This window comes from Epinephelus fuscoguttatus, linkage group LG17 (assembly GCF_011397635.1).
Source record: "Epinephelus fuscoguttatus linkage group LG17, E.fuscoguttatus.final_Chr_v1".
In the NCBI taxonomy this organism is placed as follows: Eukaryota; Metazoa; Chordata; class Actinopteri; order Perciformes; family Serranidae; genus Epinephelus; species Epinephelus fuscoguttatus.
Window position 1 is genome coordinate 27423668 of NC_064768.1, and position 27860 is coordinate 27451527.

General features: G+C 41.8%; 1 protein-coding gene across 4 annotated transcripts; it reads right to left on the reverse strand.

Annotated features, from left to right (window-relative positions):
- Window positions 1–11: 11 nt before the first annotated feature.
- creb5a (cAMP responsive element binding protein 5a) lies at window positions 12–21838 on the reverse strand. 4 transcript variants are annotated; one of them, XM_049602295.1, is made up of 11 exons: window positions 21713–21838; window positions 19254–19320; window positions 17780–17873; window positions 15611–15720; window positions 14906–15162; window positions 11050–11176; window positions 10689–10760; window positions 3423–3740; window positions 3064–3324; window positions 2874–2982; window positions 12–2105 (listed from the first exon to the last, which is right to left on the reverse strand). In XM_049602295.1, exons 2-11 carry the CDS (start codon window positions 19305–19307, stop codon window positions 1969–1971), a joined length of 1539 nt encoding a protein of 512 aa, XP_049458252.1. In that variant the 5' UTR covers window positions 19308–19320; window positions 21713–21838; the 3' UTR covers window positions 12–1968. The 4 variants fall into 4 exon arrangements, with proteins under 4 accessions (XP_049458252.1, XP_049458251.1, XP_049458250.1 ...); XM_049602294.1 differs by lacking the exon at window positions 21713–21838 and adding an exon at window positions 21256–21698 and having other exon boundaries at window positions 12–2099; XM_049602293.1 differs by lacking the exon at window positions 21713–21838 and adding an exon at window positions 21256–21698.
- Window positions 21839–27860: the final 6022 nt, after the last annotated feature.

Below are 27860 nucleotides of genomic sequence, written 5' to 3' on the forward strand. Positions count from 1 at the left end.
TGGTTGGCAGGAAAAAAAAAACGACGACACTTGTTTTGTATCATGTCATCTATCATGTTTTATACTTTTTTATATAAAATTCTGCATTACATGAAGAAGTAAAATCCCCAACAATGTGACTGATTTGTCATTGGAGTCTTTATGGATGATTTACCTCTATAGTAGATGTTACTGTATATGTGGCTTTAAAATATCGGTTACATAAGCCACTAGGAATGTAAAGCTCAAGGGGATTATATTTCTAGAGATAGGGGGAATATATATACATTTATAGAAGTAAGGATTACTTGAATCAGCCTTTTGAACCCGGGGCTGTGTTTTGCTCCGCTTACACACCATATACACCTCAGCTAAGCTGGACAGATAGTGATTTCAGGCCGTGTCAGGCTGCTCAGAAATCATTTGGCATGTGAGTGGTATGATACATGTTTCAGGATATTTTTTAAAACCAAAATGGGTCACTTGTTATTGACCGGTAATATCAGCTCTAACATATTCCTCATATTTTTATCTATGGAGCAATTAATGAGTTTTCTTTCCCTGCTGCAACTGATTTCTGGTGCTTTAGAGGGAGAAATAAACAATGTGTGAGGGTGGGGAAGATAATAGCAATAATATGTTAGACGAGCAAATGTGTGTGCGTGCATCCGTGCTTTTGCATGCGTGTTAAGATGAGGTCTGGTAATAGTTAAGCAGTCCCTTTGTTTGAGTAGACAGGGTGGGGTGCCTCCCACACTCACTCCAAATCAGGCACACATGCACAAAGACACATGGACACACACACATGGATGCACAATTCCATGGATGCAAAGTATATTCACATCACTAGGCGCTCCAGATGTCAGAACGAAAAGTTTTTGACATAAAGACATGTTAAGACTCTGCGTTAAAGAGTTTACAGTTGGAAAATTAAGTCTTTAAGTTTGGAGCGCTTTCCTTTACTGATGGTGGATATAATCAAACAAATTAAACATTTAAATTAATTCAAGACTATTTTTAAATGTGTCTTTGTGTATTAGATATGATTGTACTGGCAAAACATAAAACAGGCTGTGATCTTTGCTGACCACTCCAGTTGTTACAGTCGACTACCACTAACACAACCAGTCACTAGATGGCAGACTAGACCATACTGTATGCACACAAACAATCTATAGTCTCATCGCTCACCATCACAAATTTAGAGAATTTTATATGATTGAAAACATTTTAAAACAATTAAAAAACACAAGGAAATACCAGAATAAGAGTTTTTTTTATTAACTGACAGGGATTGAGACACAAGGTGCAGTTTATAGTCATTTAGTGTCTTAGGGCAGTTTAAAAAAGTGCCTGAAAGAAAATACTGTACAATCATGTTTTACAATCATGGCTTTCCAAGACAGACGTGGGCTTGATTTTAAATCTTAAACATTTTTGTCTTAGTATGAATTATTTATAGAAAAATACATAGCTGCATCTGCACCAGAGAGAAGGCATAAGGTATGCAGATGCTCAGTTAGAAATATAAAACTAATATATAGGCTGTTTGTTTTTAAATTAGTGCAAGATATAAGAGCAAAAGATGCTGACAAGATGTGTTTCGATTGTGCGCGTGCATAGTCAGTGAGGCAATGGTGAGATTCGTGTGAGCAGAAACAGACATTTTCTGAATAAACACAGGATCCAGTTGCCATGTAACCATCACAGTTTTTAACAAGGCTTTCAGGAAAGGTTTTTTTTTGCACCTGTTATGGAAATGTATCAGTATGTGGTTCTGGTTTCCTCTCCAACCAGAAAAGAAAGATGATAATAATGTTATCAGTGTTCACATGGATTTATGAATTCACCTATCCAGTTCAGTATTTCATCTACAATGTAAAGAGATCCACAGCTGAGTGAGACTTTAGTGAAGTTATGACAGAGAGATAATTCAGTCTGGCGGGATTCAGCCATCCAGTCCCTCCCCCCTCCTCTATGTGGCGAGGGCTAGCGTCCAGGCCGGAGGTCGTGCCCTGTGTCGCCTCCAGCTGTCGATGAGGTGGAGATGCTGTTGTGTTGGACGGCCTGCAGATGAGACCCAGGACCTACAGGGGTGGGACTTCCTCCTGGGCTCACCCCTGCAGCTGGACACAGAGACAGCTGTCAATCAGAGTCACTGATCCTGTGTGGATTGTCCGTTGTGTGGGTGGGGTTTGTGAGCATATGCATGCAGATGAATGAAAACCCACTGCGGCTCGAATTAAAGGAAAATATCTCTTTTATTTTAACAAATGAATACTGTACATACAGGTAAAAAGACAACAATAGAAATATACGAACATGCCAATATTACATCCGTCTTTGTTCTCTGAAGACTTAAAACATAATGGCTGCTTCCATTTAGGCCACAAGGTGCTGTATGTTTTCTTTCATTTTAGGGTCACATACCATTAACCATTAAAGTTAGTCTCCCTGGAGTGCAAGCTGGTCTGCACGGCAAAACGCCAGAATTTTGAATTGCACTTTATTTCAAATACCAACAACATCTGGTTCATTAAATGAGTATGAATATGGAAATGAAAAATGCATTCCTTTGAATTGAGAGTGCAGTGCTTTCCTCTGATTGGCTCTCTGTAGGAATAAAAGTGCATGTACTCATATTTGGAGACTGTGGGGTTAAAAGCTGAGTCTTTACTCTTAAGTGCTGTTCAGCTGCTCTCTTTAAGAAACAGTTTAAGGTCCCTGTGTGTGCTGACAGGTAGCAAAATGTAGCCATGGGGTATTCCTTTATGTGCACATACAGGGTATCTGAGTTATACCCTCATTGGTGGATGGAGATGACTGGTGTCAGGCGTCTGGAAAAGCTGCTGAGATTTCTAGCGAAGGGGAGCAGGGTAGGAGGTTTTACTCACTGGGGTACCCCTGTGCCTCTCTCTGCCGGGCGGTGACGGGACAGTCCTTGTGGGTGAGCAGAATCTGCTTCAGCTGACCCACCTCCGACCTCAATGACGTCACCTCGTTCTGGAAACACACAGAGAAGCATTAAGTATCCTTGAAGCGCACATGGTGCGTACTTGTGTGCGTGCACAGAGCGTGTCTCACCTGTAGCTGCAGGTTTGTGTGCGTCAACTCTTCAGCTTTCTTCTCCAGCGACGACACCCACACTTTCCTCTTCTGTCGGCAGCGGGTGGCTGCGGCCCGGTTACGCTCCAGGAACTTCTGCCTGCGCTCGTCAGGGTCCTGCTCTGCTGTCCTCCTGCGACGGTTGCCCCCTCCTCCACCGCTGCAGCTACCACCTGCCTGCACTGCATGCTGGGAGTGGGGTGGATGGGAGGGCTGCATCTGCTGTGCAACTGGTGATAACTGCAAAACAAAAAAACATTTTAAAAGTGCCTGAGTGCAGAAACATGACACCAGGTGCATCATCACTAAGCTGATCAGCGAACATAAAGCATCCGTACCTGTGCCGGAACAGACAGGGGAGGTGCAGGAGGCGAGCCCTGGTGCAGATGAGGAGGAGGTGCTTGGTGAGCCTGAGCGTGGTGGCTATGGGTGCCTCCGAGATGCTGCGGAGGTGGAGCGTGGCATCGCTGTTGGAAGGTGAGGGGTGGAGCCGGAAGCTGTGGATGATGAGGATGATGGTGGTGTTGTAGTGGAGGTGCCTGATGACGCTGTGACATCATCTCCATCATGTGACCCATGGGTGTCACGGGGTTGTTTATGCCGACCATTGCTGGGTGGTGCTGCGGGAAATGATGGCCCAGCGTCTGTTTGGATCTCTGAGAGGAGATAAAAAGATTGAATAAGTACAAATGTGATGTACTGTACAAAGCATTCAACATACATAATTAATTCTAGCACATGTGCAGGACAATCACCTAAACCAATGTACAACGGGCAAACTTCACATAGTATACTATAAATGGGATATTTTCTAAACCCACAGACAAAGAGTTGTACATGTCATGTCTTTAAAAGAAAGATAACCACAGAGGAGCCTCAGTAATTGACCCTCTCATTATAACCTGTATATTTTCACATCCTCTCATTTAAACTGCACATTCCTTCTGAGTTTATTATGGCCTCTAGGAATGTTACAGACATTTTCAACTCTCAACTATCTCAAAGGCCGGTTAACATGGTATAAGAGGACATAAGAAGAAGAGTGGTTGCATCTGTTTTTAAAATCCCCCAGGTGCACCCTGGGACATGTGGGGCCAATCAAGTTATTTTCATATTTACTGTTATTTCTAATATGTGAAATTCAAGCCCTGTTTCCACCGAGCAGTATGGTACGGTTCAGTTTGGTACGCTTTTATTCCGTTTCCGTTGTGAAAAGTTGTGGATGGTACCAATGGAACTGTTCTGTACCATCCCCAGTTTTGGTCCCCCCTCTGCTGGGGTACCTAGCACACAGATCGGTACTAAAAGCTGGAGCTCTGAACACTGTAGTCTGTTGACTGGTAAGTGGAGGACGGTCACGATAAACGAGGTGCAGACTTCCATCTGTGTCACCGGTGATGAGGAAATATAGCGAGTACTGGATGCAGCAGTGAGTGACAACAACCCCGCCCACATCTAAGGGTACTGGTGGAAACACTGGGGTCTAGATAGCCTTTGTGTATTGATGAATTTAAAACAACTTTAATTCAGCTGAGCCTACATGGATTTGGGGTTGGATTTTATCATGCCACATTTCCACTGCATGGTGTGGCACGGTGCTACTCAGCTTGACTCCTTCTTTTTTGGTTTTCCATTACTAAAAGTTGTGAACAGTCACTGGTACCTGGTACTTTTTTTGGCACCACTGTAGTAAAGGTTAAAAGCAAGCTGAGCCAAAATTAGAAGGTGGAGTTTGATCACTGCAGATCACTTATTGGTCAGAGAGAATCGTAGCAAGACACAGGACATCCTGCATAAACCTGCCATTTTTAAACAGCCAAGCTACCATCAAAAGATGTTGAGGATGATGTCACGCTGTGTCCCTATGGCGATCAGCTGAGAACCCTGCCTAAACAGAGGAGGTACTATCCATAGTTAAAAAAGGAGATATTGCTGAGTCAAGGCATACCGTGGAAATGGGACACAGGACGCTCTTAAGATTTTAACACCTGTGGGCAAACAAGTTCCTCCAACCTCCGTCTATTAGACCTGTGTATATCTATTATTAAAGAAGGGCAAAGATGCCTCAGATCCTGTTAGCTACAGCTCTACCACCCTGGTGAATCATTTTCTAATGCATGTCATGTTATGATCATTTGTATTCTGAGCATTAAAGGGCCTCTGACGTGGCCATTATGTAACTGGAGGCAGACAAATGTATAGAATGGATTTCTCTTATTGAAGCACTGGAGGACTGGATTTGGCAACACCTTTATAGCCTGGATCATGGTGATTTTTCATTACAAATCTCACCTCCTCAAAGCCCTTTACCCTACTTTACACACACACACATTACACCTGAACTCCTGGTAACTAGACAGAGACCACCTTTAAATCAAAGGTGTTCCAGTTAGTTGTGTGTGTTGTAGCCATAGAGGTCAACAGTATGCTTTGCAACATCATTTCCATATGTCTTAGATAATGTAATTTTTTAACACTCAAAGTTTCTGTTGAGGTTTTTGAATGAAGCTTTGAATGTAAAATAAAAATAAATAATAATAAAAATAAAATAAAATAAAAAATAATTTAAAATAAAATAAAAAAATAAATAAATAAACATGATTCATTGGATTAATTGAATGAAAAAATGCAAGCAACAGAGCAAACAGTTTTTTGACCGCAACGGCTATTTTGTTGAAATAAAAACATGTTGTGAATTTAGGATATGATTGCATCTTTCTTTTTCCAATAAATTTGAACTTTTGGACGTAATACTCTGGAGTTATTGGAAATGTTTGAATCTCATTAGTCAGTAACAATTCCACACAGCCACCTAAAATCTTATTCTCCAAATAGTATCTTACTAATAATATTAGTGTGGCCTAATCTTTTTCTGCAACTGTGCAGTTTAAACAGGATAAACAGATATTCTCAAAATATATTAAAACTATTAAAAACTATTTGGTACAGCTTTTACAATGTATTAAATCATTCACAGAGTGTATGGCTATATTCAGTCAACTTCTCTAACTACTGTTTATTGGAGACAATCAGTCTGTTTACAAGCCCTTTGGATACCATCGTACAGGAACATGTGACATATTTAAGCCACCTTTGGTGTTTTATAAAGTATAGGTCGTAAAATTCAGCACATTAATTTATCACTTTTAATTTTCCCTTTAAAAAGGGTAAACACAAATTCCTGTTTCTGTCTTTCCTTGATGTGACACACAAATGATAAAACACACAGACTAAACACATATGTCACCAACAGTATGTTTGAATACTGCCCACTGCTGTCGCCGTGGTCCCAACCTGGTTATGAAACCACGTTTGAGCTGATGTGTGTTAAGCTAAACAATATGAAGAGCTTGTGGATATACATAAACATTTTCCATCTCTCTCATACTGGGTGGGGTATGTTCGACCCCCAGCAGCGGCTAAATTGGTAACAGCAGATAAGCTATTTAACCTACAGGCCACTTCAGGTCAAACAAGCCTTTGTGACCAGTTCCCACAGTGTTCTACCTCTGCGTGTCTCAAAACTAAAATGATCAGCCACAGTGTCCCACTTAGGCCATCATCGCCTTTTCTCCTAATTATCCACAAGCGTGAAAACCAGCGTAGATAAGAGGGATAATGTGTTCCAATAAATGCTGCAGTCTGCAGCTTGATACCTTCACACTTTATCATTCCCGCGTATCATCTGACTAAACAGACTGTAAGAGCTAAATTAAACCTCATCTCACCTTTCTCCTACACTCAGCAGAGGAGACGGCAAGAGAGGGAGAGGTCATGTTTAGAGCATGACATCACCCCCCCACCCCTCCCCAGCAATATTGCTATCTGTTCCCTGTTACACAATATTTCTTTAAGAGAAGAAGCAGATTTTTTTTCCCCTCTTCAACCATTCAACGACGAAAAAAGGGAGCACATTTAGCGGGTGCCAAGGATGAGGTCACCGCGCTGTCTGTGCCAGCTTTGCCAGCCAGCCAGGCTGCCAGTCAAACACACATACGCACGCACAGCCGCACACACTGAGCAGGACGGGACACGAGTATTTCAGCTCTGTTTACTACATAGAAACACCCTGACACTGGGGCCTGTGATTACATCATGGGTCTCCTTGGCCTGGATGACACACCACGTTGATATTTCTGTCTGGAGGGATCAGTGAATGAAGACACAGAACTGTACATGAAACACTGATCCACTTGTTAAACGTTTACTTTTCCACTTCAGCTGAGTGTGGAGTTACTGTACAATGACGAGGCATGTTAATGCACCTCCTGTGGTTTTACAGAAGCGGAGTCCTGTTTCACACCTTGGAAATGCAAAACACAACACCTTGACGAGACTAAATTACAAAAGAATAAAATTATATTGGTCTGGAGAAGAGGTGTGTGTGTGTGTGTGTGTGTGTGTGTGTGTGTGTGTGTGTGTGTGTGTGTGTGTGTGTGTACAAAGAAGAGAGGTTCAGATTTGAACCTGCGACCTGAGCAGCTCTGAAACCTGAAACCACTTTTCTTTTGCCACTCTATATACAAGCTCTTCACATGAAGTCATAACCTGTGTGCGTGCGTGTGTGTGTGCGTGGATGCAGGGCGATTTCACAGTTTTCCCTTTGAAGTTGCTTTTGATAGCACACATATATTTAACAATTCATACTACATGCACCTAGAAAGAGGAAATATAAAATTTACAAGGGGAGAGATTGAGAGCATGTTGACACAAGGAAAATAAAACAACCAAGAAGGCCAGGGAGAGCATGTAGATTGTGACTTCCTGCGATGCGGACCTGTGTGTGTGTGTGTGTGTGTGTGTGTGTGTGTGTGTGTTAGAGTGTAGAGTTACACTCTGTTTCCTGTCCATCCTGATTAGAAAGGATTAAGCCAAAGGCATACTGTGTTTTGTGGCCTTAATTTTAGGGTAGAGATGAGAACGGTGGAATCATTAACAGTTAAAGGAATAGTTCGACATTTTGGGAAATAAACTTATTCACTTTCTGGCATAGAATTAGATGCTAACATTTCTACCAATCTCACATTTGTCTGTTAAATATAAGGCAAGCAGCTGGTAGATGGTTCGTTTATCTCAGCATAAAGAGTGGAAAGAGCTGGCCTGGCTCTGTCCAAAGTTTACAAAATCTGCCTACCAGCACCTCTAAATTAACATTTTCTGTCTCATTGTGTAATCTCTACAAAAATGTACACAAAAATATGAAGACAACAATTGAATCTATTGAGTACTAGAACCAGGAAATAGTCTGTCCCCCAGTGAAACTGCACATTGTCATTTTTGCTCCTCAGTTTTAAGTTCATATGCACACAGGTATATTTGAAAATGCATCTGATGCCTGAGCAAGCTGAATTTTAGGTCACTGAAAATAGACCTTGTATAAAACTTTATCCAGGGTGAAGATTTTCAGACTCTTTTGTCAGTGCAGACACGGAAAACGGAGCTTTGGGCTTGTGTTGTCAGAGTGCACGCTGTTATCTTCTTTGTCATGCTTCACATTTCGTGCAATGGCCAATGTGACCAAAATAGTGCTGCCTCTAACCTTGCTAACAGAACTTTTAACATGTTTATATATAAATGCAGTTACTGCAAACAGTTACTGTTTGACTATGTGGAGGAACGGAGGCGTCAGAATGTCTTACAGGGGTCACTGCTCCAGGTAGCCCTCCAGGTCTGGCTTTTGTCAGCTCCTCACAGTGCTTCAACTGTGTTTTTGAGTTTTCATTCGACAGTGCTTGTGTGGATTTGATTTTTTTTTTTTTTTTTGAGAACTGAGGAGGGAAAAGCTTTGTTCTTAAAATCACCTGTGTATGTGTGGACCAGGGCTGAATTAAAAACAATATAACATGTCAGTTAGTGAGCTCACCAGCTGCAAGTGGTAACGCCATGCTCACCGTACAAATATGGTATAAATCTACATCTAAATCTCTGTCGTAAAGCGAATCTGTGTTTCTGTGTATTCCTTTAAGGCAGTGGTTTCCATTGGGTGGGTCGCAGTTCAAAAGTGGGTCGTGGGCCCATTCAAGTGACTTGCAAATGTGTTAGGTTTTTTTGTAAAAACAAACAAACAAACAAACCAAAAAAACACTATATTTTTAAGTACAGTAAATTTCCAGCACACACCTTTTATCATTAAATGCCATTTCCTGCTGTAAAGTGAGCAACTAAAGGCTAGTTCATATTACACGATTTTCACCGTGATTTTGACGTCGCAGAGGATCTTGAGAGCCACCTCGGGTCGGAGGTGAGTCAGCAGATAGTCTGCCACGACGAGTCCTCGTGTATGAACAAGCCTACGAGCAAGTCGCTCCCTCATCTGTGACTCAGACTGGATATCTGGCATGCTAGAAAACTGGAGAAGTCTGACATGACTGACAAAGAGCATCAGCCAATGAGAATGGGGATATGTCCCACGTCAACATGCAGGAGGACGGAAGAAATGTGAGGAGGACAAGCTGCAGGGTTGCCAGGTCCGCTTATTAGCTATGACTTTGGGCTTCTTTTTTTGTGAAGTCGCTAACAAATATTGGTAGTCGCAGGTTGTGGTTTTTTGGGCTTGTTTCTAAAGTGGAGTTGTTTATTTGGGCTTGCTCTCTAAACGCCACATTCCTCTATATATCCGTCTAATAAGTTATTTAAACGCATGATCGTTGCTTCTTTTGGGCTTGTTTCCATAGCCCTGGTTCCTTGTTTCTCTACCAAGATCCGCCAACACTGACAAGCCGGCAAGCAACAACAACAATGGAGCCTATCCCAGCTGACATTGGGCGAGAGGCGGGGTACACTCTGGACAGGTCGCCAGACTATCACAGGGCTAACACATAGAGACAGACAACCATTCACACTCACATTCACACTTACGGACAATTTAGAGTCACCAGTTAACCTGCATGTCTTTGGACTGTGGGAGGAAGCTAGCCTGAGTGTCAGACTGAAGCTCCTAGAACCTTCAGTCTGACATCGCCTCCATTGAAGGCGATTTACAAGGGGGAGGGAATTTGATTTTTCCCTAACCAATCAGTAGAGATCAAAAATTCACCCAGAATCTGATGTCATTAGTATCCATGCCTCGGGGGTGCCGAAAACAAGCGAGCATTGCCCGTTTAAAATGTCTCCGTCGTCGTGCACGCCCAGCTGTTGTTAAATCCAGTTTAGCAGCTTCCTTAATTTGGTCCTCCATTAACGAGAGTAGTGGCGAAATATCTCGATAACATCGTTAATGTCGTCTGTAGGATCTGCAGCGGTCACCATTAACGTGACGCTGATTGGCTAATCGCTAGACCCGCCCCCACCCCCAGCGTTCATTGATCCTTCCATCGTTTGGACGAGATAAATTGCAAATTCATTGCAGTATGTCAGACCAGAGATGCAAGCCTACTCAGTTGAGTGGGCGGGGTCTGTGGTCTGGAACCAGGCTAGGAGGAAACTGGAGTACCCAGAGTGAACAAAGGGAGAACATGCAAACTCCACACAGAAGGGCTCCCCCACCCCAGGTTCAAAACAGGAACCCTCTGTTGTGCTCATACAGTCGAAAGAATAGTGTTTGTACCTTAGGAGAAAGGAAGAAACAGTAGGAAGCAGTAAGAAAATATCAGTCTGGTCTGTACCTGAGGTGAGGAACAGGAGGGGTTGTGTACAGGACCTGGTATACCCATTATACACGACATCTGCTTCTCTATCTGAAGAAGGAAAGAAATTGACACAAAAATAACCTTTCAACCGTGACAAGAAAAAGCTTCAGGACATACATAACCTCAGGTATAAAGAGTTCCCCACAAGGTCACATCCATTAGGAGTTTGACACTTTTGATTAATTCATACACAAGAGTGAAGTGATTTTTTCTGTCAGCCATGAATATTTCTAACTCGGGGATCTTGACCACTTTGGCCACTATACCTGCATCTATAAATCATAATGCACACGTGTCTGAATGCAAATGTCTGTGTGTGTGAGTCTCCCAAACTTACGGGCATGTGCTGAGCAGATGCCCCTTGCATGGCGGGGTCTGGAAGCGTGCCAGGTAAGGAGGCTGGCAGCGGTTGTCTGTGTCTGTTCCGCATGTGGAGGAGGGATGACAGCGGCCCGGGAACCGGCCTGTGGTCAGCCACAGAGAGAGGGAGAGAGGGACGAGTCATGCCAGAGAGCTATCCACAGCTAAAGTTTCACTAACCCAGTTCAGAAAGAGGTGCAAGTTGAAACATTTATAGCTTTAATGGCAGATGGGGGTGAGGCTGAGATCGATAGACAAAAAAGGTCAATGTGGGAACGAAGGATAAATAAATGACATGAATCAAAGCCGTGATAGAGGATTGAAGAGGTTTCAATGCACTGGATTTCTGTCTCCCAATACAGTGGAGGTGACTGGATTTTTGGGGTGCTCAAACCTTGTCCCTGTTATTCTGCATAATCGACAAACCTCACTCGCAACAGTTTTCACTGGAGCTTCTGTCTGCTGAATGAAAACTTGTTTTGTGTATTACCCGAAATAATGGGGACACGTGTTTCTGGAAAGAGTTTTTTTCAAGTTTAAAATCTTTAAGTCCTTTTTCAGTTCAGTGAACACCCACAATTTAAGTTCCATTCTGGAGCATATGTTGCCAGAATTGTCTGTTTTCATCCAAAATGGGCAACATATCATTTGATTAGGTGAGTAGAAATATAAATATGTATTTTTTTGTAATTTGGGCAGTTAAATCTGGCTATTTTTCCCTATTCAAATTATTATTGATTCATGACTGTGTGATAAAAGCCTTGTAAAATCTGTTTCATCTGTTTAATGTAGAAAATAAATCATTTTAAAAAGATATACTGTCTCATAATTGTAACTGTGGTGGTTTTGAGTTTGCCTCAACTTATACTTAAAGAATTAGCGCTGCAACGATCCATCAATTACTTGTCAACTATTAAATTAATTGACAACTAATTTGATCATTGATTAATCTGCTGGAGTAACTTTAAAAAACAAACAAACAAACAAACAAACAAACAAACAAACAGGAAAGTCTCTGATTCCATCTTCATGAATGTGAAAATATTTCTTTCCTCCTCTATGACAGTAAACTGAATATCTCTGGGTTTTAGACAAAACGAGACATTTAAGAAACATTATCTTAGGCTTTGGGAAACACTGATCAACATTTTTCATTAACATTTTGTGGACCAAACACCTAATCAAGAAAATAATCGACAGAATGGTAAATGTACTTGTTAGTTGCGGCCCTAAATAGAATAAATCTTGAGGCATGTCTTCGGACTCATATTTCCTCTTGCACTCCTATTATGCCACAAAAATAGGAGGATCTGAGTGTTGTCTGGATGCAGGTACATTTGCAACCAAGCTGCAGAAATGTGTGTGTTGTTTAACAAAATGCCATCACACCCCTCTGGAGAAAATGGGGAGAAGACAGGCCTGTCTGAGGTTCTTATTGGGCCGTTTGGTCTCAGTCAAACCCGGCAACTCTGGAAGGAGGAAGACATCTCAAAGGGGTAAATGTGGTCACATAAAATCTAAACTATCTACAAAGCTGAAAACCACTAGAAGTTAATGAGAGTGAGAGAATATGCTGTTTCATGATTTAGGTGAAACGACACTTTCAAACTGAACAAATCATCCATTGAATGAAAAAAAGGAAAATGTTATTGTATGTGGAAAAAAAAGGCGTAAACAGAGGTCTGAGGTGAAGCAACGACGATGGAAACTATGAGGTGAAAAAAGTGAAAGAAAACAGAGATATGGGAAAAAGTGACAGCTTGAGAGGGAGGAGAGAAGCTCAGGGATCACAGCGGGGGATGTAGAGACCCGGGGTGCCATGTGCTGACCTAACCGCTCTGGCTCTCAGCCAATCGGACAGCGTGGGCCTCACTGGCCGCGCTGAGGTCATTGGCAATGATGTCATCACTGAATCTGGGGTATGCGGCCCGTTTTAACATACAACAAAGTACAGACAAACCAAAACAGCATTTCCTAACGTAACCACAACAGTTCGACCGGGCCAAGAGCCAGACACTCAGAGACCAGGTCGTTATGGAAACCGGTCGTAAACATGAGGGGAAACAGTCAGACACACGATCCATGGTTCATTTAGTAACACTTAGCTGGTCTCACTGACTAACATGCTGTCTGGATTCAGCTGGCACTGATTTATGTACCACAATCAAGCGTCGGCACTCTCCCCACTGTCCTGTCCTGTCCTGTCTGGTCCTGGACAGATGTGCGGAGCTTATTATGTCATTGACTTACTTTTGGTAACTTGGTTCATCTGATCAAATGTAGGGAGTGACTGAGGCGTTGTTTATCTTCAATATGTGTTGCAAGGAGGAATCAGAGGGCTTTTATTTTGTAAGTCTGGGAGGTGAGATAAGAGAAGCTTTAAAATTCCTCCTTAGGCTCCAAAGAATTAAGAACAGTGCTACAAATGTGAGGTGTCCTGGTGAGCTGGGGTTTAAGGCACCAACCATGTGAAGTGAGACCTTTAGTGTATGTCATTCTCTAGTCTGTCTCTCTCCCCTTATTTCCTGTCTGTCTCTACTTTCCAATAAAGGCATTAAAAATGTCCAGGAGACATTTGCCAGTGTTACAAATGTAGTAATGAAACTTCTCATTTTGATTTATTAGGTGATAACTATGCTGAAAACTTTTGAAATGATTAAAATACTAAAAGAGCAGAAGCGGCAGTCACAGTACATTTAGGGAAAGAAGCTGAAAATGCAGTGCAAAAACTGATTTTTCTTGGAATAAAAATACATTTTAAATACTTATAATTAGAAATATTTATCCTAATCCATCAGAATTACCAATTGCAAACTATGCAAGTTAGATTAAAACTGTGGAACGTATAAATGTTGTGTATAAAATCTGCACTAAATCAATGCTGTTAATTTTTACAGTTAATTATGTTACTCAGTAAATACATGCTACGTCTGTTTTGTTGTATAACTGAAGAAATGCCTATGTATATGAGTGTATGTACATGGATATGTATATGCATGTGTATCTGCTTATTTGTAGATGTATCTTTATATATGTATAAGACAGTTAAGGAGCTGCATGCATTGTCACCCACAATGTTGCTATTTCCATTGCCTGAAGTCATGTGGAATTTTAATTGGGGATTAATTTAATAAATCTTAATTTGACATGGCTAAAATATAACAAGGCCATTTTTCACATCAAACAGCACGCTGTGAGTTAAATTGGTGTGACATTTTTCATTAAACCCACAGTATATTTAATGAGATACTCAGACGACATAAATCCAAATCCAAAGTTAAACTGTCAGGAAGAGGGAAAGCAGCTGCTGGGAGCTGGTCAGATGAAAGACAGAGACTCCTCTAATCTGTCTGTTGAACTGGGTGATAACCAGGGAGCCATGGGAGCCGCACAGGCGCGGAGAGACTCTGGTTCTGAGTCTTAACAGACATAACAGAGGCAGTGTTTGGGTGGCAGGGTGGGTAGTGTCAGTGGGTTTGAGTGGGTGTTGTGCAGCGGTTCTCCATCTCTTTTGCTACGACTTTGTTCTCTCAGTAAATTGATGTTTGATTTTTTTTCCCCTCCTCTCTCTCAGTTCATTAGTGCCGTGATAAATTATGCAGGGGGAAATGCCGGTCTGTGCCAGACAGAATGAGTTATAATACGTCCAAAACAGGATGGGCGAGACAGGGTGAAGGAGAGGAAGAAAGAGCGAGAAAAGACAACATTAAAAGGAAATATGTGTGTGATGAAGAGACGGAGTGTTGCTGCATGGATGAACAGATGAAGTTAAATCTTTACTGCATGTGTATGGATGCCTTTAGGTATGCATGTGTGCATGCAGCCGTACTCACCCTGAGTGTGTGAGGGTGGAAGGAGCCTGGGTGATGACTGATCCGGACTGCGAGGAGGACAGAGCTTGCTGGGCAGCCAGGCTGCAGCTGGGGCCCATCAAGGGGCCATGAGACTGAGGGTGCTGCAGGGGATGTGTCTGGGGATGGTGCAGCGGCGGCTGGGGATGTGGGTGCTGAGGCTGGGGTGGGTGCTGGAGCTGAAGCTGGGGTTTGAGCTGCTGCTGGTTCATACAGGACGGCCCATTGTGAGACAGCGTCTGTGGCGAGAAGTGGGAGCGACAGTCAGCTGGGAGCATTTTGAACTGGCAGTATCTGCTTTCAGTTAACGTGTTGTTTGTGATCTGAGGTGATTTTGATGTGTGCATGCGCGCAAAGGTGCGTGTGTGTGCACGTGCTTGTGTGTTTGATGTCTAGCTGTTTAATTTGCAGGGGAGAATGTGATCGCCCGGTGTGTCTTTCCTCGCAGCAGGTCAGATATCTGCAGTCGTCTAATTGGGTCTGACTGCTTTTATCTCTCTCACACTCAAGTGTCACTCAAAACGCTAACCTGACAGACCTCACAAGCAAACACCTACCAGCAATACGGCACAAGTCAACATTGCGTTTTGATTCTTGTTCTTTTTAAGCTATCATCAGCCAGAGACAGAATATTAAAATATTAGAGTTTCTGCTACTTTTTGGTTTAAAATGTTGTGTGAAATGTACCTGTTTGCACTTCTCCTCTTCTTGTGCTTGAAGAAACTCCTCCTCTATCTCCTTGAACAGACCAACCTCTTCACAGTTCTGCAAAAATCTTGTTGGCGTTGGCGTCTGGTCTGGAAGTATCACACACAAATACACAAACAGGGTTAAAGACGAAGAGACATTCATGTATCGCAGCCCTGCCGTCCACACTGTAATGCCAAGAGGAGAAACAAGCCTCCTCTCGGCCGCCGCTCTCTGTCTCTCACTGTGATAACATCAGCCCGTCTCTCTGAGCCGTCTAAACATGCAGGGGTCAAAGGTCAGCCAGGCTCTTTGTTTTGACATGAGATTTCCTGCAGGAGGCATGACAGGCTGCAGGAAAGAGAAATATAGAGAGAGAGCAGAGGGAGAGTCTGCAGAGGCTAGGTGCTCATGCTTACATCCAGATGGACAGCTGTTTCTATGGTAACAGACGGTGTCACATGGCAGCTTTCTGACCATGAGTCTGGATCATGGCGGCGCAATAGAGAACAATGCTTGGCTAGAACGGCTTCGTAGGGGCTTTCACTTTTACAGCATTAAAGTTGTGACATGCACCTGGGAAAAAAATGTCTTAAATGTTGTTTTGCGTTTAAAATGTCTGCAATATGTTTTATTTAATGTCTTAGAAGAGTAAGAACCACAGCATTAATACTTTGTTCTTACATGCAGTGCACACATATTGTTTGACTATGGTTCTTTTGAAAGCTGCTTTTCCCTAATTCTTAGTCCTGTAATTACAAAACTGTCTACAGCAGCATTTAGACTATCGAATGACACAAACTCTCCACACTGACTCCCATGATACATAAATTCTCTTTGGTTTGGCTTTCTGACTTTTCTTCTATCCACTGTTAAGGGAAAAATAAGTGGAAGCGGATGTGGAATTTCTATTTTGGTTTTCTTTTAATTTCTCAAGCAAACATGCAAAACATTTTTCTAGTTCCAGTGTCAACTGTGAATATGTTCCGCTTTTCTCTGTATTTTATAATGGTAATAATTGGCCAAGAAAACTTATCTGAAGGTGTCATCTTGGGCAGTGGGTATTTATGATTTACTTTCTATTTTTTTGGCTATTTTGTGAGACTTAATAGACAAAAGAATTATGTGATTAATCAAGAAAATGCTCAGCTTCACTGCAGCATATTTACTAGAGCTGCAATGAATAACTGATTAGTTGTCAGCTATTAAATTAATCACCAACTAATTTGATAATCTGCTAATCGGTTTGAGTATTTTTAAGAAGAAAAGTCAAAATTATCAGCTTCTTAAAAATGAATTTTTTGTGGTTTCTTTACTCCTGTATGACAGTTAACTTAATATCTTTGGATTGTGGAAAAAACAAGACATTTGAGGATGTCATCTTGGGCTCTGGGAAACACTGATCAACATTTATCACCATTTACTGACATTTTATGGCCCAAACAACTAATTGATTGGCAATTACAATAATAGTTGCAGCCCTAATATTTACAGGACGTTACCTAGTGTTTGTAGTAATAAATCAAACCAACTGTCCACCTGATATTGGTCAATATATGTTCACTTAATCAGCAAATTAATACAGTGTCATTGTCAAACACTGGTGTATCCAGTAGCAAAATGAGGCATCCAAGATTCTCTCCTGTACCCACCTGCACCCCCCTCACTGTCCACTTTACTTTGACCATTGTCTAAATAAAGAGTAAAATATCTACGAAGGTTTGTGTTGACCCGTGCACACCTCACTCCCTGTGTTTTTAAATCAAAATTGGTCACCGATGGTGTCATCAGTGTGTTTGGCCTAATCTGATGGAGTACACTGAACATGTTGCAACATGAGCGGCTCTGTTTCACAGTACAGACCATCAGAGGGAAGGAAGCCTGTATCGAGCTTATCTGATTTCCTACTGTATAACGTGGCGTCATCATTTTTTCATCAAGCACCGATTCTGAAACGAGGTCATCACAGATACAGTCAGACAACAGCTGAACTGAGTGACAGACTGCATAGCGCGTCCAAGCAGTGAAAACGTGAAGATTATTCATGGTCACGGGGAGATAAGGAGGGCACACACAAACTTCATATGAGTTCTAAGTGGACGTGGGAAACAAGACAGGCAATGTGTTTTGTTTTTTTTTCTGTAGGTGGTTTGGTCTGCGCTCACTCACCAGTAAAAGCCGTATCTGCCTTGATGGAGGAGAACTTGAGGGACATCTCATGCTTGTGGCTGTGGATGATTAGATGCTCCTCTAACTGGAAGCGCTGCAGCACAGCGACAGAAGGAGAAAGATATGAGGAGATGCGTGCAGCTGTGTAGCATGATGACATGTTCAGATAAATCAGATGAAGCCTCCTATAGCTGACTAATCAGTCATGATGGTTTTAGTCAGTTGAGTATTTCAGAATATTTATTATTTCAGATGATAAATGAATGAAACATGTATATTTATAATGTATATATAGAAATATTTTACTTTTATTATTTATTGCACACCAGCCCTTTAAGCACAGTCTTGAGTGTATGATATATGCACATTATTTTGGGTTTAGTGAGGCTTTAAACAGTTGCCTTTGTCTCATTTGTGTGTCATTTTGCATTTTAAATAACCCATATGATATGAGATGCAACTGGCCCCCGGGTATTTTCACATAACTGGCCCGCATTCAGAAAAGTTTGGACACCCCTGATCTAGAGGATAAAAATTGGATCAGTCCAGATGTATATTTCTGGGGAGGGACACAAGGAACATGTTCCTTTCGATATTTAGAACATGTGCATTTGTCCTGTCCAAAAAAAGACACGAAAGTGTCAGAGGATGTCTGTGTTTTGACAAAACATTTTGCACAACAAATTAATAAAGAAAAATGGCACAAATTGATGCAAAAAAATCTCCAGAATGCAGAAAATTAATAGTTTGACATTCAAAATGTTCTGATTGAGAACCTGTTACCCCAGTTTTATATTTGTTTCAGTGCTGAAACAAAACCTGTCCAATGTGTTGCCTTAACAATATAGAAAATGAGCTCCATTTAGGGTTTCACTTTCCTTTTTTTGTTTTAAACTGAGCTTTGTTTAGCAAGAAAAAATATATTTGTGAATACAGTTGATGCAAAAAGACTGAGACGGCTGTTCACATATGAAACGTATAACCTTGTCATTTATTTGGAGAAAGCCTGGGAGAAGAGAAAACAAAGATAATCTGCAAATATTTGATCGTTCCTTGTGTGAACAGTTAAATTTGGATACTATTTTTGTTTTAAGTTTGTGTTTTCTTTCCTTTCTCACAATCTTTACATATGCAAGACCAGAGGGTGTGTGGAAAACAGTAGTGTCTTGTAATGCCATGTGGGATGGGCCAAATCTGGTATGACACAGAAGTAATAAATGAATGCTTGAATGCCACCCTGTATTTAATGTGTCAAATAAAACCTTAAATATGAAATCTTAAAAATCCTATTATTATCCTCCTGTCCACAGTTTATAATCATGTGATAATGACTGTTCTGGCACAAACAATTAATTATCTCAGTCCGTCAGGTTAATAATCCAGTTTGATACTGATAATCACAGGCTTCGTTTTCCTGTTTTCATTATTGCTGTTTTGGTGCACGAGTAACACAAACATACTGTATCCAACTGACCTGAGAGCAGCCTGGGGCGCCGCACACATAAGGCCTGTCCTGTTTGTCATTCATGTCATACACAAGCCTACAAAACAGAAGAAGCAAGAACAACACATTAGCCTGCATCCTCGTCATATGGGGAACTGCAGTTTCTCTCTCAGCTCACAGTTCCTGTGTGATGCTTTCATTCAGCGGGCAGCCTGAAGTTCTATATTTTTAATTACACAAAGACAATGCCCTCAGATAAATCAAGCACCGAGCTGGTATGATACAGTTATACTCCTATTATCACGTCTTCATTGTGGAAGCGGTGTGTAATGAGGTCGATGCCACAGATGATGGATGTTTCACCCAGAGACACAACATTATCTCCAGGAAAATGATCCCTTTGGTGCCAGCGGGAGAGCAACACCATCGCAGCGTATGCCAGGGAGTCATTTTTATTAGGACGAGGACTATAATAAATACAGTCTGTTTGTGTTTACCCTAACTATTCATTACACATTACTAATAACATGTAAGCACCTGAAGGGAATCATAGCCGTACGGGAATCATGATCTTAACTTTTTATGGTTATTATGGAACAAAGTGTGGTGCGATTAAGCTTTCAACAGGGCATCAGTTAATAATACAAGCGTGATGAGAGAATACACGCTTGCTATGCATAAAAATAAAGTCGTCACGGGGTAAAAATAACACAAACACAAAACAGAGCACAATGATAAACCCACATGCAGCGCTACCCCAGCTCCTCAGTGGAGATATTAAACCAGAGATGGGGGGTAATTATGATTTATTTGAAGTGCCACTGCTGCTGACCCCTCATTTTCCACTGGGAGGAAAGGAAGAAGCCTCTAACTCCCTGACCTCAGGCGTTCCTCTGAGCTGTGTGTGCCCCAAACAGGACTCACACACTTGTAGAGAGGTCAACAGGGTGACCCCCTCGCTTAACTTTAACCGACAGTTGCAGGGAGGAGGAGGAAGCGATCGAGAATTGTTGAGAAATGCGTGGGACACTTATTCACAGGTACACACACGCTTTCCCCTCAAGCAAACTTTGGGTGTGCGTGAGCAGAAAGCGCTGAGAAGACAGTAAAGTGAGTCCTGATGTTATGGGAAAGAGTGAGAGCGTAAGAGAGGAGCGAGGAGGGAGAGGGCAAAAGTACATGCTTCCATAAGAAATGGAAAGTGTGTGGGGTGGGTGTTGGTGGTGGTGGTGGGGGGGGGAGGTTTGGAGAGTGACATTAGGATGATGGAGAGAGGAATGGAAAGGGCAAGTGGCAGAGGGAGAGAGAGAAGGAGGAGGACACAATGAATGGAAGAGAGCAGGAATGAGGGTGGGAGGTGGCAGAGGGAGGGCTGCAGTGGAGGACTACTCCTGACAGGTTTGAACCTGCCTCAGCCCCCATTTTCCAACCCCTGCTAGTAGAGGTGACTTCATAGGTGTGTGTGTGATCGTGTGTTTGTTTGTGTGTAACGAAATGGATCAAGCAAGCAAGTGTCCACAACAACACAGTTAGAGATAGATAAGTAACTTAGAAACTATTGAAAAAGACAGTAGGTGTCCATGTACAGTAACTGCAATATACAGCTTATTCCTTATATCCACATTACATAATGTGATATTTAAATAAACAGATAAATAGATGGGTAGATAACTGGAGGTCCATCACCACTTTTCACCTCTCTGTCCCTCTTTCAGCAGCACTTGTACAAGATGAGCAGACTCAGCACATTTTCAGCAAAACCTTCTGTCAGAGCGGTTACATCAATGCGCAATGACGTCACCCTTAATACATAAATCCAACAACAGACAAGGCAACATGTTGCCAATTCAAAACGGATTAAAGCCTCTGCGTTGATTTTTTTTTAATACCTTTGGGGCAACTAAGTCATAAGACTTTTTTTCCCGCGTCCTCTTGTCACAATGAATGACATAATACAGTTTTAAAAACCACCATGTGCTTGTGAATCATCTACAACATCCAGCTTTTAAAACAATGAGCCAACTTTACTTACTTTCTACTTCCCAAAGTTGCCATGTTTGATGGATGAATGTCAACAACATCGACAAGCTCGCGCCGGCTGGGAGCTCATTCAGCGCAAATTACGCAGCGGTTCTGACCCGCAAATGGTCCGGTCAGCGTCTGTACGTGTCCCCAAGAACATGCCGGTGTGTTTCCTGTCTCTACCGCTCCGTTTAACAACCTGTTCAACTCATAAACAAGCCCGGCACAGCTGTATGGAGAGTGCTGTCACACCCCCCTAAATAGACACTCGCGCTCAGCCTCGTCCGCCTGATGATGAGACTTCACCGGGACACTCCGCTAAGCTCCAAACTTCTCCGTTAACTTCCCAGTAGCGTTAAAAAAACAACACATAAACACACACAGACACATTCAGCAGACTGAGTCGGCGTCAGGCGAGCGCTCGCTGTTGAAAGTTTGGTGAATGGAAGTAAATTGCGGAGGCTTACCTACAAGTAGAGAGGGACAAGCGGCGCTCCAGAGAGGAACCACGTTGGACTGGAGCGAGATTACAATACGTTCTATTTACAGAAGCATTACATCACCCTCCCGGTGACGTCACGTGGGATTCCTGAACTTCTAAATCATTGCGGTCCCGTACGGAGAGAGGGATTGAGGAGGGGGGGCGGGGTTACGACACCGGCCGGTAGGGGGACGGACGGGACGGCAGCAGCAGCAGCATGGTGGCGGAGCTGGACACACAGACGAGTCAGACACACCAGAGGCAACGTGACGGGACACGGGGCAGACCGGGTGGGCGGAAGAGACCCAGGTTTTTTTTTTTTCTCTCCCCCCCATTTTCAGCGTCTGTCTGAAACGGGACGTCCCAGCGTCTGTACCGAGTTTACGCATCGAAATGAGCGAGAGCCCCCGAGGTTTTTAAACTTTTCTGAGAGATATGGCTTCTGATTTTTTTCTTAGAATAAAGTATTATGGAACATAAATGGGCTTGAGGTGAGGAGATATTAGACTGAAACCGTCCCCAATTTATCCATATAAATTAATCTGAGAACATCATGAATAACATTTTAAACTTCAAAATGCAACCATAATAATAATAATAATAAATTTAAAAAATACAAACTATGTATTCATTATGATAAATTGGTCCTGCTTTAATCTCAAATGACCCCAAAAATCACTTTCCCACCACCCTTTATCTCATCCTTGAGATCAAGGCCTCTTTTTAAAGATATATAGGCCTATTTTTAAAAACCCAAACACATTTATAATCAGATCACCATGTATGTAACATAACTTAAAAGGAATTAATAAACATAATTACTGCAAATAGATGTGCATGTTCTATCACAATAATTATGAAACATATTATATTATAGGGATTATAAAGCCTCTCCCTGGGTAATGAAATTAAAACATCTCAAAGTTGTTTCCCAATATTAAATTTGAATATGGATATATCTGAATGCAGTTCTGCTAAGGGTGTTGCAATCATGTGGGGTAGCTAGAGTCAAGTTATTACCAGAATAAATAGTAGCCTATACATTGTAAGATCAAGTTATCATTGGCTCATACAGTAGGCCTAGCTGGTGTGTAAGATCAAGTTATTATTGGGTCATACAGTAGCCTATGTGTAAGATCAAGTTATTATTGGGTCATACAGTAGCCTATACTGTGTAAGATCAAGTTATTATTGGATCGTACAGTAGCCTATAAAAGGTCAAGTTATTATTGGACCAGCCTATGTGTAAGATCAAGTTATTATTGGACCATACAGTAGCCTATACTGTAGTGATGCAGAGATTTACATGAGAGAAGAGATGTGAAGTAGTTCAAACGTTTTAGCAGTGAGGGGCTATTGATAAAGCATAACACGCTGTGATAGACTGGGTTTATTGTCACCACCAGTGCATCCACAGTCACTGCACACTGGCAGCCATTGTGTGTTTAATATGATGTCATAAGTCACGAACGGGGCAAAGAGTCACGCCCCATTCTGACACAAGTTTGTGTAGGAGACACATAGTTGACACAGGAACAGCTTCACACTTTAAAGAGCTCTTGTTCATTGTGTTTTGTACTAAAATAAGACTTTCTGTATTGGTTTGTGGTTTGGCAGTTCTGATAGAGAGATGAGATTTGAGGTATTTAGGGTCACATATCCATTTTTATGGTTTTCAGTTAAGTTACACTGAATTCAATTATTGTTTCCAAAAATACACAAATGCCCGCTGTTATGTAATTTGATCAAAATCATCCATATGATGCCATGAAATCCCATTGGTCATTGAAACTAACAGGAGGGACTCTGCCATTCACATCTCCACTGAGCTGAGCTGTGGAGTAATATCTCTGCCATGTTTGGTCAGGCTTTCCGGTGCTCCAGCCAGGCTGGGGCTGAACACAGGGATATGGTTTTGTTGTGGTTGAAGTGCAAAACGGGACCAAACCCTACTGACTCATCATCCACCAATCGCCTATGGTATGCAAATTCTGGTAGCCACGGCAACGAGCAGAAACAGGAAGTTGTGATGATGTCACTCTGTGTTTTGAGCTCTTCCCCTGTGTGGATGTGAATCACAGCGCTTTGTTTTCAGTGCAGATATGGGATGTTTTACAACACATGTGCGTGCCTGTGAAGAGCGTACAGTTGCACTTAAAAGTGTATGACGGCAGCCAGGAAGTCTCTGGCTGGTGCCCTGGAGCAGACAATGCCACTGAGATTACAACTACCTCCATAACTCAGTGGCTGTACCAGCCATTAACATCTGGCATCTCCACCTCAGCATGGCTCTTAAAAGCCAGACTGGGAGCATTAGAAAGCTGCCTGCTCAGAGCCTGATGTCACTCTGTCAGTAAAAATATGGGGTTTCAGGTCAAAGGTCAAACAAACTTACTGACCTCAATCCCCATGTAGCGTTATCCTCACTTTAGCTATATCTGGCTCAGCTGTCAGACTGTTTTGATTTGATACATGGTGGTTTTTGACTAGGGGGATCAAGTCGTGGTTTTGCAAGTCTTTGCACTCAAGTCTCAAGTTAAGTCCCAAGTCATAAACTTTGACTTTCTAGTCCTAAACAAGTCATATTGCTCTCTTCACTAAATGTAATGCCATTTTAACAACAGAGTAAAAATATATTATTCATTCATTCATTCATTCATTTTCTGTAACCACTTATCCTGTTGAGGGTCACAGGGAGTTGGAGCCTATCCCAGCTGACATTGGGCGAGAGGTGGGGTCCACCCTGGACAGGTCGTCAGACTATCACAGGGCTGACACATAGAGACAGACAACCATTCACACTCACATTCACACCTACGGACAATTTAGAGTCATCAATCAACATGCATGTCTTTGGACTGTGGGAGGAAGCTGGAGAACCTGGAGAAAACCCACGCTGACACAAGGAGAACATGCAAACTCCACACAGAAGGGCTCCCCCACCCCGGGTTCAAACCAGGAACCCACTGCACAGTTTTTGTATGGGAACTAGACTGTCTTTGGTATCATTTTTTAACTGGCACTAGGTAATAAGATGTTAGTTCATGTTTCTCTCCTGCAACGTGGTTGGATGCTGTTGGATTGGTTCAAACAAAGTGGATCTGGGGAATCAAGTGTTGACTTACTAGGTTAAAGCATTAAAATTAGTTGACTCAGGAAGTGAAGAGAAGTTGGTGGATTCATGGCACACTTTTTAAGTCACATACTTTTAATCTTCTCAAGTATTTTTGAGTTCAAAGACTCAAGTCCAAGTGAAGTCACGTGTCAGTTTCAGATCTTTTTGATTCTGTCGAGTTTAAAGTGATCATATCTGTGACTCACATCTGACTCGTGTCCAAGTCATGTGACTCAAGTCCACACCTCTGCTTCTGACTATATATCAGTGAAGTGCAGGGTAATGTGGGGTGAATGTGGGACTTAAAAAGTAACTGGAAACAGATACTTTAAACAGCATCCAAGTATACAAGATTATGTAATACGATGGTTGGAGTTAAATTTACATCCAACTCTGCCCTCACATGCAGATTCACTCCAGAGCAGACCGCTTGTACACTGGAGCTGTGTGTTGGTCATCAAACTGGTTGGATTGTTTGTCTTCAGAGAAAAAGGAGCTGATAATCAGAAGAGTCGTGATCACCCGAAATCTATCTGAAACTGTTACACTGTGCGCCACCCACACACCCTCAGATCAGATGATGTCATGCACCATAAACTCTCTCTGAGTCTCTCCCTTTCTCTCTTGCATTTCACAACACATGCTACCACTTCTCATTTACGTAATGGTGTTGGGAACTGCGTCACTGTCACAGCTCTGATACACCATGTGTCTGTAATGAGTGTGTTTATGTTGAGTGTGTGTCTACGGGTTTGTGTGTAAGAGAGAACATCTGTGTTAGGCTCATGAAGTCACTGATTTTCTCTACTGTACATGTGTGGACGCCGGTGATGTCATGTTGTTTGTGATGGTTGGTGCTTATTTGCAGCTGTGAATCTGAATTTATTCAGTGTTTTTGTATGTGTGTGTGTGTGTGTGTGTGTGTGTGTGTGTGTTACAAATGGCTGGGTAGATAGAGGGCAGTGAGAAAAAAGGACGAGTGTGTTTCCAGGTCTTAAGGTTGTTTGCTGAAGTCACTGGCCGGTGGTTTATGACAGGCCATTTTAACGCTCGATTAACAGGTCCAGCACAGGCCAGCCGGCCCTGGTTAGCCGACCCCAGTGATTTAGGGACATTCTCCTCTCTCTGGGAGCCACACACACACACACACACACACACACATACATTACAAAGTTCTCTCCCCACCACTGAGCCATTAAAGGGCAACATTAATCCTTAAACTTTATGGTTGTGATAGATGCTGCTGTCAATGGGTTATGCAACTACTATATCTAGAGTTATCTCTGGATGACATTGTGACAGAGCTGGAAAATAAACAACAATAATTTAAAAAATACTACAAACAATGATGATATTGACATTTCCAAAATTCTATTCAGGTCTGTTTTGACGCAGTTGCGAACTCCAGCACTGACATGTTTTATACACATGTAAAATATTTGCTCCAGCACATCACGTGGCCATAATTGAATAAGTTCCATTAAAACAAAAAACAAAAGCAATAAAGTATTTATATTGCAAATTTCATACACATACGCAACCCAAAGTGCTTACGTAAGGCATCAAAGACATTAAAAAGGAATTACACTGGAAGGCATTTTCTTTCTACGCACATTATTGCAAATGAATGTTTGGAAAAAAATGTAATCCAGCAGCTATTTAACATGATGAATATAAAGAGAAGAATTTAGATTGTCAGCATATGTCCAGCTCACAACCAGTTGTTATTCTGGGACTGTGATGTTGCCACTCCTTGGTGACTCTGGTCACTGGGAGTTCGTTCCTCCTCCAGATCATATTCACACAGTATCTGGATGACTGCTCAGGCCTATTCACCAGCAAACTCTAAGGTCCTAATGGGACTTTTATTTAATATTTTATTACAGTTAAGCATCACCAAATGTACAGTCATTTACCTGCCAGTTTAATAATATGTTACAGACATTTGTCAATGTTCTGATACTGATTCCTTATACTTTATGCATTTACAGTGAATGCAATCTCTCAAATTAATTCATATTATAATTACTCTCCGATACAATTCTTGGATGACTGCTTAATTTCTCTTTCTTCTTTTTATATGTGTAGGCTTAATTGGCAAACCCTGATGTTATTACAGGCTGTTGCATTGTAGAATGCAACATACCAATATGTTAAACAACCTACAGTGTAACACAAATATACATTATATATAACCTGCTTTAGGTAATCAATATCTGCACAATTTCCATCAAATAAAAATCCACTGATATTCCTAACATACACTGTGGGGAAAATAATCAACATTTGTTTCATTAAACATATTTCCAATGCAGCTATTTACATGGAATTTACACCAGACACTGATATCAGCTACGGATAAGAAATCATGACATTACAGTCCATAAAAAAAGTTATGTACAATAAAGTGTGTCGGTGAAGATTCTCAGTCATCCAGGTCGTGGTGATCTTAAGTGTTAAATCGTAGGCAACTGGACTCGCTTGAGTTTCTAGAAGACATTTCACCTCTCATCCAAGAGGCTTCTTCAATTCTTATTATGAGTTCATAACTGAAGATGCCTCATGGATGAGAGGTGAAACATCTTCTAGAAAGTCCAAGCAAGTCCAGCTGCCCATGATATAGCACTTAAGAGTGCAATAAAGTGGAATAGCACAGGGAAAAAGTGTTGAACACACCAACTGAAATGTATTTAACACTTTGTGGAGAAGCTTTTGTTTGCAACACCAGCATTTAAGATGCTTCCTGTATGAATAAATCAGTCTCTCCCAGTGTTCAGGTGGGATTTTCGTCCATTCCTGTGACAGTCTTTAAATCTAGAAGATGCTAGTGAACCTTCATCTTCAGCTTTGTCAGCACACGTTGTATTATTTCTAAGTCTGGTGACTGATTGGGCCATTTAAATTCATGTTCATCCTCTGGAACCAGTCGACAGTGTCCTTCGCAATGTGGTATGGACCGTTATCCTGCTGGAAGATTCCACCTGCATCTCATCCTCAATTCTTCCTAAGATATTTCTGG

Coding starts and splice junctions, on each gene's coding strand:
- creb5a (XM_049602292.1), bottom strand. CDS start 19,370: ATGACGAGGATGCAGGCTAATGTGTTGTTCTTGCTTCTTCTGTTTTGT. Junction 15,721..17,779: donor GGCAGATACGGCTTTTACTG/GTGAGTGAGCGC, acceptor TGATACTTCCAG/ACCAGACGCCAACGCCAACA. Junction 3,741..10,688: donor CCTCCTGTTCCTCACCTCAG/GTACAGACCAGA, acceptor ATCTCCTCTCAG/AGATCCAAACAGACGCTGGG.